This window comes from Oncorhynchus gorbuscha, linkage group LG13 (genome assembly GCF_021184085.1).
Source record: "Oncorhynchus gorbuscha isolate QuinsamMale2020 ecotype Even-year linkage group LG13, OgorEven_v1.0, whole genome shotgun sequence".
NCBI classification, from domain to species: Eukaryota; Metazoa; Chordata; class Actinopteri; order Salmoniformes; family Salmonidae; genus Oncorhynchus; species Oncorhynchus gorbuscha.
The window spans coordinates 59,086,307-59,101,383 of NC_060185.1; the positions used below are offsets into that span (position 1 = coordinate 59,086,307).

At 41.9% G+C, this 15,077-nt stretch overlaps 1 protein-coding gene across 8 annotated transcripts in view; it reads right to left on the reverse strand.

The window, feature by feature from the left end:
• Positions 1-207: 207 nt before the first annotated feature.
• Positions 208-15,077, reverse strand: part of LOC123993210 (casein kinase I) — a 35,478-nt gene continuing 20,608 nt past the window's right edge. For 2 of the 8 annotated variants that reach the window (XM_046295100.1, XM_046295105.1), the window contains 7 exons: positions 10,251-10,390; positions 9,866-9,944; positions 6,824-6,898; positions 6,054-6,160; positions 5,584-5,732; positions 4,909-5,007; positions 208-2,117 (listed from right to left, as the gene is read on the reverse strand). In XM_046295100.1, the coding sequence (XP_046151056.1) occupies positions 4,961-5,007; positions 5,584-5,732; positions 6,054-6,160; positions 6,824-6,898; positions 9,866-9,944; positions 10,251-10,390 (597 nt within the window). In that variant the 3' untranslated portion in view covers positions 208-2,117; positions 4,909-4,960. Of the gene's footprint in view, positions 2,118-4,908; positions 5,008-5,578; positions 5,733-6,053; positions 6,161-6,823; positions 6,899-9,865; positions 9,945-10,250; positions 10,391-15,077 lie in introns of those variants that run through there. The other 6 variants (XM_046295104.1, XM_046295107.1, XM_046295103.1 and 3 more) reach the window with 4 other exon arrangements.

Below are 15,077 nucleotides of genomic sequence, written 5' to 3' on the forward strand. Positions count from 1 at the left end.
TCTACACCTTGTTGCATTGCACTTTGTCCCTAAATCCATTGTGTAGTTCTCCATGCGCTTCTCGGTTGTTCGACTAACCCCTTTGACACTTTTTACTATTGCATAGAATGAAGAAGAGTGAGTCCCATAGTGAAGACTTGCTGCCAGCCACAATTCTTTGTTTCAGCCAGTTTTACGAGTTGTAGAAAAACAATTTTCCACAACAGCTATTTTAATCCATTTTAATATTTACAGATATAAATCCGGGAAGATCTTTTCTTCAAAACACCACCACAGGCACCTACAACTACCCACCACCCCAACAATATTTCACAGGAACTGCTTTTTCTAGATTACAGCAATACCTTTCCACAAATTTGTCCCTTTGCATCAAGTGATAATACCTTTAGACAAATCCTTTGCATCTTTCCTTTCTATCCATCCCCAACCCTGCTGATGTCAAAATTTAAAAAATTCTCACAATACGAGGGTTGTGTGGTAGTCAACACGTGTGTAAAGACAAGAAAATGGAAAGACCAATTGTAGTCCCCCCCATCATCTGGGCCTAAGGAAGAAGTCTGTGTTTTCTTCAAATTACAGAGACTTTGACAGTGATTCTGACAAGTCATTTAAATTTATTCTGACATGCTAAAGGGAATAAATTACATTTTTATAGAATGTCCAGCTGTAAAATAGCTAAAGCTGGGTCAGGGGGATTATTAGGGAGGGGGAGAAACAGTTACTAGTGTGCATGTCTTGACCAAAGGCTGTGAGAAATCCAAATTATTCTTCCCTCAAGACTCAAAAGTATACAGAAATTAAACCCTCCAAACCTTTCTTTGCAATAAAAAAAGAACGAAAATGAGGGGAAAAAATGTCACTACTCTAAGTAGCAGCGAAATCTAGTTGCAGAGAGAAAATATTTTACAAGAGGTTCTGCTTCGTCGCAGGAAGAAGAAACAAAAACACCCTTTCCCCAAAATGATCCATTCAATACAGGGAAAGACAACTAAAACTGAAGGGGAAAAAAGTAGGTTCTGATTCTTTAAAAAAAAAAGTGTATATATGTATGTATATAAAAATGATAACCAAAGGGTGGGTGGTGTGAGGTCCTCTCAAAAACGGAACATTGATGCCATCCATCAAAGCAACTCAATGAATAAAAAAAATAAAAAAACGACATTTGTCGATTGACATTAACATATCAAAATTAAAATAATTTGAGTCATTTTTTTTTAAATAAGCAATTTCCAAACAGGTTTAGTCAAGTGGTGCCTAATTTATAATGAATATGCTTTTGTGGAGTTGATCTTTTTTATTCATTGTTTGAGACTTCAGAATACCAAGTACAATATAGTTAATGCAGCGTTCTAAAGAGGAACCTAGTAGTCACTAGAATTGTTTTCATCTTCACATTTGAAGCTCTTCTAGCACATATCAGCAGGCAGAATCTTAATTACCCTTTTTATGAAAAGAAACTAAATAAATCCAATGTTTGCTTAGTAAATACCCAGGATTCATTCATAACAAAGAACAGTTTCCGTTTACATCTTTCATTTTGCTTGAAAATGAGGGAAAAAAAGTTGAAGAGAAAATTGTCGTTTCAAAATGTTCAATCTGACTGACGTGTGTCTGGGTCATCATGCCACGCTCGGTGACTGAGGGAATGGGGACAAAGCTGCTCTGACAGGGGGCCATGAGGTGAGGCAGGCACCCGAGCAGCAGCTCTCAGAGGGAGAAAGTATCAAGGGGAAAGTATTGCAATGTGCACAATAACATCCACAGTGAGCCAACCATGTCTTATTTTCAGTTTTGAAGAAACACACAAAAAAACAAAAAAAATCTTCAGGGACAGGACAATAGAGACAGCTACAGCTTCGTAAAATTCCATACCAAGCCGGCTTTCTGTGTGGATATAGTATATACATACCAATATATAGATATATGCAGAGCATGTTATCTATATAGAGCAATTACATATATAGTATATGGAACGACAGATCTTTTACAGGAAAAAAGGGTTGCCCACAATGCCTGGCAGGCTCTGGTGAATTTGATCCTGGAATCCGGGGTGTGATTGGAAGGCAAATCCTGCTACGGCCACTCGTCTTCATTTCTTTGTCTTACTGCTCAGAAACCTGCAAGAGAAACGAGAAGAGCGAGAGAGAGACAAAGAGACAAGAGGCCATAGGTTACACATCAAGTGGAACGGTTTATCTTCATCAAAAAAAAAGGGTTGAGCGACTGCTATCAACAAAGCCAAGTAAATGACGGCAGTTTTCCAGCCCTGTAATAAAAAAGTGCCCAGTCATCAGTCCCGCTCTGCAGCAAGCTCGGCCCCACTGCTGCAGAGTGCCTGAGACGGGGAATCAAACATTTACTCTGAGACTCCTGTAATGAAGACATTCACCACCACCTTTAAAAAGGTTCACAACTAGTGCAGGAGACAACAGCAGCTGTGTAGTGTACCGGGAGTGGGTATAGACAGAAATACAAGTGGAAAGCGAATAAGGAAACAATGAGTCTTGTGGAGAAAAAAAAATCTACTTTTAGTTCAACCGAGACAACAAAAACACTTCTAAAAAGACAAACGAGGATGTGATTTGCCTGTGTGAGTCAACCTCTCATCATGCTTCACTGCAGTGAGAAGTAATCTTTACAGACAGCCATTACCCAATGACATGTATTCCCTCTCCATAGCCACACCCATGCAGCTCAGCAGCTGGCCTTTAGAGGCGCCAATCCAAAGGATAGGAACATGGGCAGAACAGGATTAGGTAACACTAAGATGCGTGAGGATTCCTCACTCTTTCTCAATGGGCTTTGACAATCTTTTTGTCTTCCTCAAGCAAGCCTTCACACCTTGATGATGCGTTCCCGAGACTCACCGAGTGGGTTTAGATAACTGCAGCTCAAGTCTGGACGTGATCTCGTCAGATCTGAGTGATATGAGAAGAATTTGACATAAACGCTCCCGAGTCACCTCCTGCTACAGCAATTCTCTCCGATGTGGTAGGATTCAAAGGAAAGGTGCAGTTTCGCTGCAGGCATTACATGGGAGTGTGTTCAGAGAGCCATCAGAGGGATCTATGCGTCCGAGAAATAAGCAAAAGTAATGGTTCTTGAATTACACATGAAACGCTCTGGACCTCTCGCGTATTTAATGGGACGTCAATGTGAGTCACTGGTTCGATGACAAAATATAACACACGGATATGAAGGAGATCCTTGCCGTTTCAAGTGTCCGTATTTCGTTTCGTTGGGAGTGGAGGGGCCAGCTGATGTAACAGACCAGTCACACTCACAGGGGTGAAAGGGCAGCTCAATTCTCCATATGCGAGCTATTAATAGAACACGCCTCTTCTAATACAGCAAATATCCTTTAGGAGATTTCACAGCAACATGACGATGACATTTTAGGCCCTACACAGACACTAAAATGACCATGTGATGATCAATATGTTTCAAAGAGTAAAGGCCTGGGTCAATGGAGTATGCTATGAGCGTTAGCTACTTGCGTTTGCCTGATTATATCAACGTGGCATGCTCTAAACAACTATCATATAATACAAGGCAATGGAGCAATAGAGGGCTGAAACGCAAACTCGCATTAACAAGGTTTCCATTGTTACAAGGCTAACAGAGTGGCCAAGTCAAATTGGTATCCAAGAAACCCAGCAAGTTCTTTCAAGCTCCAATACGCCGGAGCTTGACTATTTAAATTCCTGGCTGTGGCTACTCAGCACCCTTCACTTGCAGTGTTATCTTAAAGGGACAGAGAGTAGCAGAGAACAAATAACCGTCACCAGACCTTAGAAAGAGATGTCCTTTTATACATTTTATAGCTTTGCTTGTGAGCAGGGGGTCCCTTAAATAATAAAAAGGACCTTTTGTTAAAAAAAAAATCAGTTACGTAGGGAAAACTTTGATCTCTCCACCCCTGCAGGGAAGGCACATAAGCAGCGCTCAACTGTGCGCATGGAGTCCACATACTAAAACAGACAGTGCACAAAGGATTAGACCAATACCACGTCATCAGCAAATCCTATTTAGAAACTAGCCTCTTCACAGCACTTGTTCACTGCCATCATTGTGGGATGTGCCTTGAAAGAGAGGGGAAGAGAAAGGAGGGCGGACAGAGTGTCCTCCTGCTTTGATTTCATATTTAACGGCTATCAAAGCTCTTCTCGGCAGAGTGGAGACCGAACACAGTCATTAGTCGTGCCCGGAGAGGGGCAGAAGAGGATTTGCCTGACATCATGGAGAAAGCATCTCATACAAGAAAAACTATAACCATCAGTAAACCTAAGCAACCGGAAGCCTTGTTTGGGACAAGATTTTACCAACAATACATCACACAAAATGGTAGCCTCTCTGCTAAGTCAGAGGGGCTGGCGTGCTGGGGAAGAGCAGGACTGATACACTGAGCCCTCTCGGGGGCACCATCCGTGTCATGTCACCAACATACATCGGGCTCTTTTCCCCCCTCTGCAATTAACCTGCACTCAACCCCCAAAAACATTTTTGGTCTAATAATAAATACTTAATCCACATAGCTCAGATGACAACCATTGTGTATTGAGGACTTAATTCAGCCCTGCCTAAGCCGTCTGAACCAAGCTGGCACACATGGACTAATACACATGGAACGGAGGGAGGGCTTCATTAGAGTCCTCCATGCAGTGTGTGGATAAACGCATGGTGTGTGCGGAGCAGTGAGGTCTGATGAAGCCAATGCAACAGATATTATTAGTGGTGGTTTTAAGTAATAGGGGGTTGGCATTGACTTGAAGTAAACGTGCCTTTTACCACTAAATCTAATACAGGTCAGGTAGTTGGTATCCAACAAGGCCGCCCTGCAATTTCATGCCAGAGATTACAAATCTAAATGGGCTATAGCCTAATCCCTGTGGAAATCCTAGTCGTCACCTGATGAAAACAGCTTCAGGTTTTTTGAAAAATTGGTTTGACTCCTCCACCATCAACCCTGGGCACCCGGGATACCCTCTACGAGAGGGAGGGGGGCGACTGGAATTAAAAGAGGTCATTCAAGAGTCACATCACATGAGCACTAAAATTACACATGAAAACAGATAGCAATTTATTAACCATTGCACCAACATGTATGAAACCTTTATTAGTATGTGGTTAGAATCTCACTCCTGCTCAACCAAGTATTTTAGAGCATTCCAATAAAGATTAACAAGTGTTAGATCCAGGAACAATGATTGCGAGAAAGAGTGAATCATACATCCCATTAAGAGAAGGGGTTCATTCAAAAGAGCGAAATCACTATGATTTTAACATCCAAAGAAGGTGATGAAGCCACCCCTTTGTCCCAGAGAAGAATAAAGACATTTGGGTACAAAGTTAGTAGTCAAATTTCCCAAGGACGTCTTTGCATCTGCAAGACAGACCAATTGAATTTCTCCATCTTTTGGGGGCCTCCTCGAACTAACACTTTTTTTCTCTCATTAATCTGGTGGGAGAGAATGTTCCAAATCCACTTGTTTTTTTTTACCACTTTGAAGGGGGAACGAAAATGAAAGCAATTGGTGTCTCCATTTTTGCACTCCAAACGTCACTTGGCTTTTTGCTACTAACCTTTCATGTTACTCTTGGGTTTGTCAGTTTGCTTGCCTGTAGGGGTTTGTGCCTGTTGCCCCTGTCCCCCTGAGGACGCGGCCTGCTGTGCTGCTTTCTGCTTCAACATTGTCCAGTCAAACGTGTAGTCGTACTGGTGGTTCAGGGTCCTGGACAAGCACACAAATATGTTCAGACATTGTCACACAGCTCTGCTTTATTAAAAATACCACTTTACTGTTAAGGCTGAATTTGTTTTCAGCCTTAAACATGCATGAAAGCAGACAGATGACAAAACATAGGACGAACTGCTGTAGGCCGTTTAAAAAAATAAATTTAAAGAACACTTCACCATTAACATTAGTACAATCTGTTATTAACACAACGTTGTTCTGCATTGTGTGTCAACACTAAGAAGAAAAAAACATGACTTGGTGTGCGTGTTTCAGCTCCCTTGGGGACAGAGGTAGAGGTTGAGAAATGATGAGCACCTGAAGAGAATGCGGAACAGCTGACGCAGGTACATGTAGTCAGGCGCCTCCTCAAACCGCAGCCCACGGCAGTAGTTCAGGTACATGGCAAACTCTGCGGGGAAACCCTGAAAACAAGAGTAGGAGATCGAATGTTATCTACTTATCCATTTCTCAACTGTTTTGGTTATTATACATTACAATGACAGTCAGCGCCTAATCAATTTCTTTAAGATGTGTTTTGGTAAAAATAAGGGCAATTACTGACAGAAAAAAAGTGATTGTGAGGTTACACAAGTCACTCCACAGCCTAATGCAAGGCTTGAGCATGCACTCGCAGCCAGCTACTTAAGTATTTTAATGACCAATGGCCACTATGCTTTCAGTTCCAAGGCTATGCATAACAACCACTATTTAAAGACTGGATTAGATTAGCACCTCCAGCTACCATATCTCTGCTCTTGTACACAGAGAGAAAGCCTTCACCCGTTACAAGGCACATACTTCACTTGCTGATGTGGCCACTCGTGGACTCCAGTAATCTCTGGACTTCCATAGTATCTACCGTTCTGTCCCTGTGAACCTGACTAAAAATAGCGGCACGGCGTGTCACAGAGTTCATCAATTTAACACAGTGGAATCCCTTTACACAGCTGATTGAAATGATCAAAAGCTTGATGATTAGTTGATCATTTGAAATCAGCGGTATAGTGCTAGGGCAAAAACATGCACCCCTTGGGGTCCCGAGGATCGAGTTTGGGAAACACCGTTCTATGGTTTCACACGCTCACCTTACACAACACCTCGACTGGAGTCGACATCTTCTTCTCGCTAATCTTCTCGTACTTCTGTTTCTTTGTGGCAGCCTGTGGAACATGTGGGCGAGAAATGAAAATGTTGTGCACCACAGTTTAACACTACCCTTTGCAGTTTTCCTTCATCCCCGGCGAGATCAGTGGCTCATAACATAACAGAATAAGGAATTTGTTTGGCCTGATGTGATTTATAGCACTGAAAGAGCCACCTGAGGGAAATATTGGGTCATTAGAGAAAGTTGCGTTACTCTGTAATAGACTACTCGTGGGTCAAGTGTGTGTACACAAGTGGTGTTTCGCCACCTAGTCCATCTCGCTAGGCAGGGCAATTGGGGCTGTATGCATGTAAAGAAAGGCTTGGTGCTGAAGGTATTTCAGAAAGCATTCATACCCCTTAACTTATTGCACATTTTGTTTTTATTAACCCTCATTCTACCAGGTTTGAACTTGTATAATAATAATAATAATAATATATGCCATTTAGCATTCTACCAGGTAAGTCATGTGTTACATTCTACGCCTGAACTCAAAATGCTCTATGAGCTATCTCACCCATCTACACACAATACCCCATAATGACAAGGTGAACAAGTTTCTCTGCTAATTTATTACAAATTAAATACAGAAATCTCATTTACATAAGTTTTCAAACCTCTGAGTCAATACTTTGCAAAAGCACCTTTCTGGATAGAAGATTCTTAAACTGTCAATTAGTTGTTGATCATTGATGGACAACCATTTCAGGTCTTAACCATAGATTTTCAAGTAGATTTAAGTGCAAACTAACTTGGCCAATCCAGGACATTCACTGCCTTCTTTTTAAGCAACTCCAGTGTAGATTTGACCTTGTGCTTTAGGTTATTGTCCTGATGGAAAGCAAACTAATCCAGGTACTTCTCTAGGATTTTGCCTGTGCATCGCTCCATTCCTTTTCTTATCCAACAGTCCTTATTACAAGCATACCCATAACATGATGCAACACCACTACACTTGGAAATATGGAGTGTGTCACTCAATGTGTTGTATTGGATTTACCCAAAACATAACACTGTTTTCATCTACCAATAGGTGCCCTTCTTCCGAGGCATTGGAAAACGTTCCTGGTCTTGGTGGTTGAATCTGTGTTTGAAATTCACTGCTTGACAGAGGGACCTTACAGATGATTGTATGTGTGTGGTACAGAGATTAGGTAGTCATTCACAAATCTTGCACACAGATTCCATGTAACTTGTGAAACACATTTTTACTCCTTAACTTATTTAGGCTAACCAAAAGGGGTACTTATTGACCCAAGACATTTCAGCTTTTCGTTATACTGAACAAAAATACAAAAACAACATTTTTACTGAGCTGGAGTTCATAAGGAAATCAGTCAATTGAAATAAATTGGGCCCTAATCTATGGACATGACTGGACAGGGGCACCCACTTGGGTACTTTCCCCCCACAAAAAATGGCTTTATTGCTGACAGAAATACTCATCAGTTAACTCAGCTGTCCGAGTGGCTGGTCTAAGATGCTCCCACAGGTGAAGAAGTAAGATTGAGGTCATGGGCTTGCATGGTTACACATGGTCTGCGATTGTGAGGCTGTTTGGAAGTACTGACAAATTCCCTAAGCAATGGAGGTGGCTTATGGTAGAGAAATGTAGATCAAATTCTCTGGCAACAACTCTGGTGGACATTCCTGCAGTTAGCATGCCAATTTCATGCTCCCTCAACATCAGACATCTGTGGCACTGTGTTGTGTATCAAAACTGCACACTTCAGAGTGGGCTTTAATTGTCCCCAGCACAAGGTGCACCTGTGTAATGATCATGCTTTTTATCAGCTTCTTGATAATCCATCCACCTGACAAGTGTGGCATATCTTGGCAAAAGAGAACTGCTCACTAACAGGGAAACACATTTGTGCAGAAAATAATATTTGTGCGTATAGAACATTTGGGATCTTTTCATTTCAGCCCATGAAACATGGACCAACACCTTACATATTGCGTTTATATTTTTGTTCAAATTTCTAAAAACGTTTACATTGTGGGGTATTGTATGTAGGCCAGTGACAAAAAGCATTTTAATTTTAAATTGAGGCTCCCGAGTGGCGCAGCGGTCTAAGGCACTGCATCTCAGCGCAAAAGGCGTCACTGCAGTCCCTGGTTCGAATCCAGGCTGCATCACATCTGGCCGTGATTGGGAGTCCCATAGGGTGGCACACAATTGGCCCAGCATCGTCCGGGTTTGGCCCAGGTAGGCCGCCATTGTAAAGAAGACTGTTCTTAACTGACTTGCCTAGTTGAATAAAATGTTAAATAAAAAATAAAAGCTGTACCAAAATGTGTAAAAAGTCAAGAGGTATGAACAGTTTCTGAAGGCACTGGACCTAACACCTTGCCGAGGACTTGAGTTTCAAGCACTAGTACTGCAGGCTGCTGTTACATGTAAATTAGACAAAGCACAGGCCTTCTGTACCCCATTTAACCCTGCTCATTGTAAATTAAGAGCCCCACTCACACTGATTTTTGTCATGTCAATAAAGGGAAAAGGTACATTATGTTGTAAATGCAAGTCTAGGTGAGGTTACAATAAAGAGCATAAAACTACATTCGAGGCACCCCATTTCTCTGCAGGATATATGCATTTAAAAATAAGGTAGCTAGTGGAACCTCTGGGAAGTAGCTGACCTCAAGGAAACTACAACTTGAATGGAAAGTTAGGGATAATCTACTAGTAAGACTCACTAACAAGCTACCCTGCAATGCAAGAGCCACATCACACAATGTTAAATTGATTCCCCGAAGTTGTCAGAGGACAAAACTACTTAAACCATTCAGCTTGAGTAAAAAATTAATCCAATGTGAAGTCATGAAAATGGTAAAGCGGCTGAAATTGATGTTATGAGACAGCTGGGGGAGGGGAATTTAAAATAAAAAAGCCTAGTAGCAGGAAAAGCTGTGGCGAGTGAATTAAATATTAACCACCTATTTAGTGGACAGGGGGCCCTAGAGTACCTGCCTGGCCTACCTTTAGTCCCTGCCAGGGCAGGCTGGTTCGGTTGAAATACATCAAGACGTATCCTAGCGACTCCATGTCATCTCGGCGACTGGAAAGAAACACATTTCATTCAGTACATGTACAGAGCTAATAGATCTCTGTTGGTTCAAGCGCAACACATTTCACATTCATCTCAAGGCCTTTTGTAACAGCTGATATGTACCAACTTCCAGACCTTCAGCTCCTTCACACCACAAAATAAAACAATGGGTTGATACCGATAAGTGGGGAAAGAGACCCATTAACCAACATAATAAGTTCTAGGAACCTAGCCACTGTGGCCTATACAAACGAGGAAGATTAGAGAATATCCAGCAAGGCTGAAATATATTACCGTGTGCTGAACTGTTCTTACCTCTGCTCAATTCCCAGATGTGCGTTGATGCTGGCATAGCGAGCTGTGCCTGTGAGGTTTTTGTCTTCTCTGTAGGGTATGTGCTGTCGTGTCCGGTTGTCCCGGTATTTTTTGGCAAGACCAAAGTCAATGAGGAACAACTGTAAAATGGGGGGGGGGGGGGGGGGGGAGAAATAAAAATAAAAAATACAACACATTTTAAAGTTATCCCGATTCAGAAGAGCGATTGACAAAATTGGAGACTGGAGCTGTGAGACCATGGGTCTATTCTTCCAATTTCCTGCTTTGCCTGGTGTACCATTTGACTAGAAAAGCAGCCTTTCTCAAGGCCCCTCATTGTTATCTATGAAAACAATGCTGGCCATATGACGGCAGGATCAGGAAAACACCCAGGGGTCAAAGTCTGAGGCAAATTGAATTTCTGCAGGAAACTGAAGAACGTTTCTCCCTGCCTACTAACAGCCCTCTAAGGTTGTTGAAAGTGTCAGCCTTCAAAAGTCTGTCTTGGATCGGAATGACATCTAAATTTGTGGACTGCCTGCCATACTACTCCACTCTACTGCCCACGCACAACTGCAGGTTGCAGTCCCTGAGAAAATGCCTCGCCCAACAGAAGTGTTTGACTTGACGGCTGCAGTCGTATTTAAACGGATCCACTCAGCCATGCCTCTGCTTGCTTGGCTCAGCCAGGGATTCAAACATTTCCTGTTGTCAAGACAAATAGCTACGCCAACCATAAAACTTTATTTGGACGCTTCCATCTGAAGTCTGGTCAGGAGAAAAGGCAGCGCCACACACAAGAGTCCACTTGCTGCAAACTAACACTCACTTTACCACGTTATTCATTAACGTGAGCCTTTTTCTTCCGTGCTGAGGTACGTTTTGTTCAATAGGAAGTTTATTGCAGGCAGAATGGAACATTTGAGAGTCGATAAATACACAATGTAGCAAGGCGAGTGGCATATTCCAGCGTTCAAAGAACAAAAGCATGGGAGCTTCCATTAAACCTACTTCGTTTAAACAGTAAACCAAGAATGCCTTAAATTGAAGTAAGCTGCTATCTGGTAAGACATCGGTCAACTATTGAACCTACAGAACATGCAAACAATGCATACAGTCAAAGGATTGCTGAAAGTTAGTTTCATAATTTGAACAATCAAAAATGTGGTCCAAATACACAACCTTAGTGTTTTTCACAAAAAAGTGGCCTGTTCGGTGTCAGTTACCTTGCAAAAAATACTTAGGAGCTCATCTCACAGGCCAATGACCTTCAAAATACATGTTGTTGGTATCAGCTCTAACATGCCGAGTCATTACGATTCCTTGGATTTTGGTTCCTACTGGACCAATTTTTGTCAACATACTGAACCATTAATCTTAAAAACAGCCATATTGACTCAACAGGCCCATCCTAACAAACCAAACTGTGAAACGAAGTAGAACAAATCTAGATACTTTTAAAGCTAAGTCAAAGTATGTATCATCATTTTCTGACTGAGGATTCTGGTTATGCAAAGCCATACTAGTAATTAGCCTTCAAGCACAGTCTAGTTCTCTTCCAACTGTAGGTCTGCGAGCACACAACCTAACCCCACCCATCTGCCGCGCAGGTCCTCATTCAGGCTTTTCAGGCCCTGTATTTCCAAACACTCCTTTTTTTTCTGCTCACTGTGCCTCTGGCTTCTGGCCAACAGCTGGCCAGGCTAGGCAGCCTGTGAAGTCAGCAGCAGTCTTAACAGGCAGCTGGTTCAGACCAGCTCGAATGCTGCCACATAGCCCTCTGTTCCAGAGCAACTGGCAATCACCACAGCAGTTTTCACAGCCACATGGCCCAGTTATCCCTTCTCTGTAATGCCATGGTGCAAGTCATATAAACCAAGTAGCTACAGTTGTACTGAGCAGACAGAAAATCTTTAGGAACTTGACAAATTGCCGTGATCTCACCTCAATTTTAGCTTGTTTTGGCCAGCACGGTCCCTTGAAATGGACACACTAGTCATAAGAGTTAGTGACTGATATTTTCCTTGGTTGAGTATTCTAAAACCCAGAGAGTGATGATAATTTGGGAAACCAAGAAGATAAAATAATCTTGTGTATAGCAGGCACTAAAAACTCAGTGAAACAGCGCCAAGGAAATGGAAAAGCATCCAAAATATCAATTAGCGCCATGACCACTTCAAATGAGAGACCGTGCCCCTTCAAAAAAAATATAAAATAATCATAACCTAGAAAATTCAACATCATCTCCGCTACTAGTCACCATGTCCTTTATCCACCTACTCTCAGATCCCTGCCATCTGGATTTGGTGTTAAACCTCTTATGGCTGTGATACCCGCACAGGGATCAACATCAGGGGAAATGTCAGTGACAACTAAAAATATAACGTCGTACCATTAAACATTCTTGAAAATGAAAGTGTCTTACATCCTTCAAAAGATTAGAATATAGGTAATCAAACTCTGTTTTCCGATTTAAAATAGCTATTACAGAGAACAAATACCATGCTTTTGTTTGAGAAGAGCAATCAACAAAAAAAATTCCGCCATGACAGTTTACAGTCACATCTGAAGGTAAAATTACGACTTACATTATGATATCTTGCTCTTATTTCTCTTCCTGAGGGTCCCAGTGATCAAATGAAGTGGCGTTTTCTTTGATAAAATCAGTTTTTATAGCCTAAATCGAAACATTTTGTAAACCGTTTGTGCCGTGAATTCCATCTCTATCAATGTTTTACGGAGCATTTGACGTACTTACACACAGTAGACAATCGTTTATCTAGTCATGGTTGGTTTCAGTGCATTCCTCTGGATGTTTGCAACACAGCCAAACATGATTGTTTTTTTTGTGGGGAGTATTGACCGAAGTGAACTGATTTGAAGACAAAGAGCAATGACTTCATTGCACACCAATTATTTTAGCGAAGCTTCATTGATTGACTGTATTTCTGCCCAATGACCACTGATCTTGAAATCTAGCTGGGTAGATAGCCAATGAGCTGAGGTAAACGCCAGTATGTGATGGTTATGGGTTGGAGCACCATTCCTTGTTTGTAAACGCACGTGTAACGAACTCCATTCTCGCCTTGCCTATCAGAGGAGTTGCAGTGACGCTTGTTACACACAGCAGTATTTTGGAAAGTATTATTTTCAACGATTTTATTGAAGACATGGTGAATAAATGAGGAAAAGCAAAGTCCAAGTCTACAGATTTGCACCAGATTATAGAAGAGATTGATCCGGAAACAGATAGATTTTTTTGTTTGAGGAATCATTATGTGATTATGTGTTATGTGTTATGATTCAAACAGGAGCCGTTTCATCAAGGACAGGACGTACTTCTGGACGGGTAAGTGCTAATGCAGTTTCATGATATTTAAATATTTTCTTTTTTGCCAAAAAAAAAAAGAATTTGCCATTTACAATGAAATGTGTGGTTTGTTTAGGTGTGTGTATATATACACAAGTTGGGCAAAAAAGTATTTAGTCAGCCACTAATTGTGCAAGTTCTCCCACTTAAAAAGATGAGGGAGGCCTGTAATTTTCATCATAGGTACACTTCAACTATGACAGACAAAATGAGAAAAAAAAAATAATCAGAAAATCACATTGTAGGATTTTTAATGAATTTATTTGCAAATTATGAGGGTGGTATGAGGGCCCGACGTCCACAGGTGGGAGTTGTGCTTACAGCCCAACGTGCAGGACGCTTGGCATTTGCCAGAGAACACCAAGATTGGCAAATTCGCAACTGGCGCCCTGTGCTCTTCACAGATGAAAGCAGGTTCACACTGAGGACATGTGACAGACGTGACAGAGTCTGGAGACGCCGTGGAGAACGTTCTGCTGCCTGCAACATCTTCCAGCATGACCGGTTTGGCGGTGGGTCAGTCATGGTGTGGGGTGGCCGCACAGCCCTCCATGTGCTCACCAGAGGTAGTCTGACTGCCATTAGGTACCGAGATGAGATCCTCAGACCCCTTGTGAGACCATATGCTGGTGTGGTTGGCCCTGGGTTCCTCCTAATGCAAGACAATGCTAGACCTCATGTGGCTGGAGTGTGTCAGCAGTTCCTGCAAGAGGAAGGCATTGATGCTATGGACTGGCCCGACCATTCCCCATACCTGAATCCAATTGAGCACACCTGGGACATCATGTCTCGCTCCATCTAACAACGCCACGTTGCACCACAGACTGTCCAGGAGTTGGCGGAGGCCTTAGTCCATGTCTGGGAGGAGATCCCTCAGGAGACCATCTGCCACCTCATCAGGAGCATGCCCAGGCGTTGTAGGGAGGTCATACAGGCACGTGGAGGCCACACACACACTACTGAGCCTCATTTTGACTTGTTTTAAGGACATTACATCAAAGTTGGATCAGCCTGTAGTGTGGTTTTCCACTTTAATTTTGAGTGTGACTCCAAATCCAGACCTCCATGGGTTGATAAATTTGATTTCCATTGATAATTTGTGTGATTTTGTTGTCAGCTCATTCAACTATGTAAAGAAAAAAGTATTTAATAAGAATATTTTATTCATTCAGATCTAGGATGTGTTTTTTGAGCAGTGTATATTCCATGTCAGATATATATATATATATATATATAAAATTATTCAAATGGAATGGAGTAGAACAGCAAACACACATGGCCACTGTGTCTGCTACTCCTCTCCATTTCCATATGAAATAGCCATTGAGTGCTTTTCGGGGGAGGGCAGTTGAAAGGAACTGCACTTCACCTTAGTGACTGTTCCCTCTGCTCTATACAATACATATGTTTATTTTATGTGATGATAAAAGGCTCATACAAATATATTCTTTAATGTT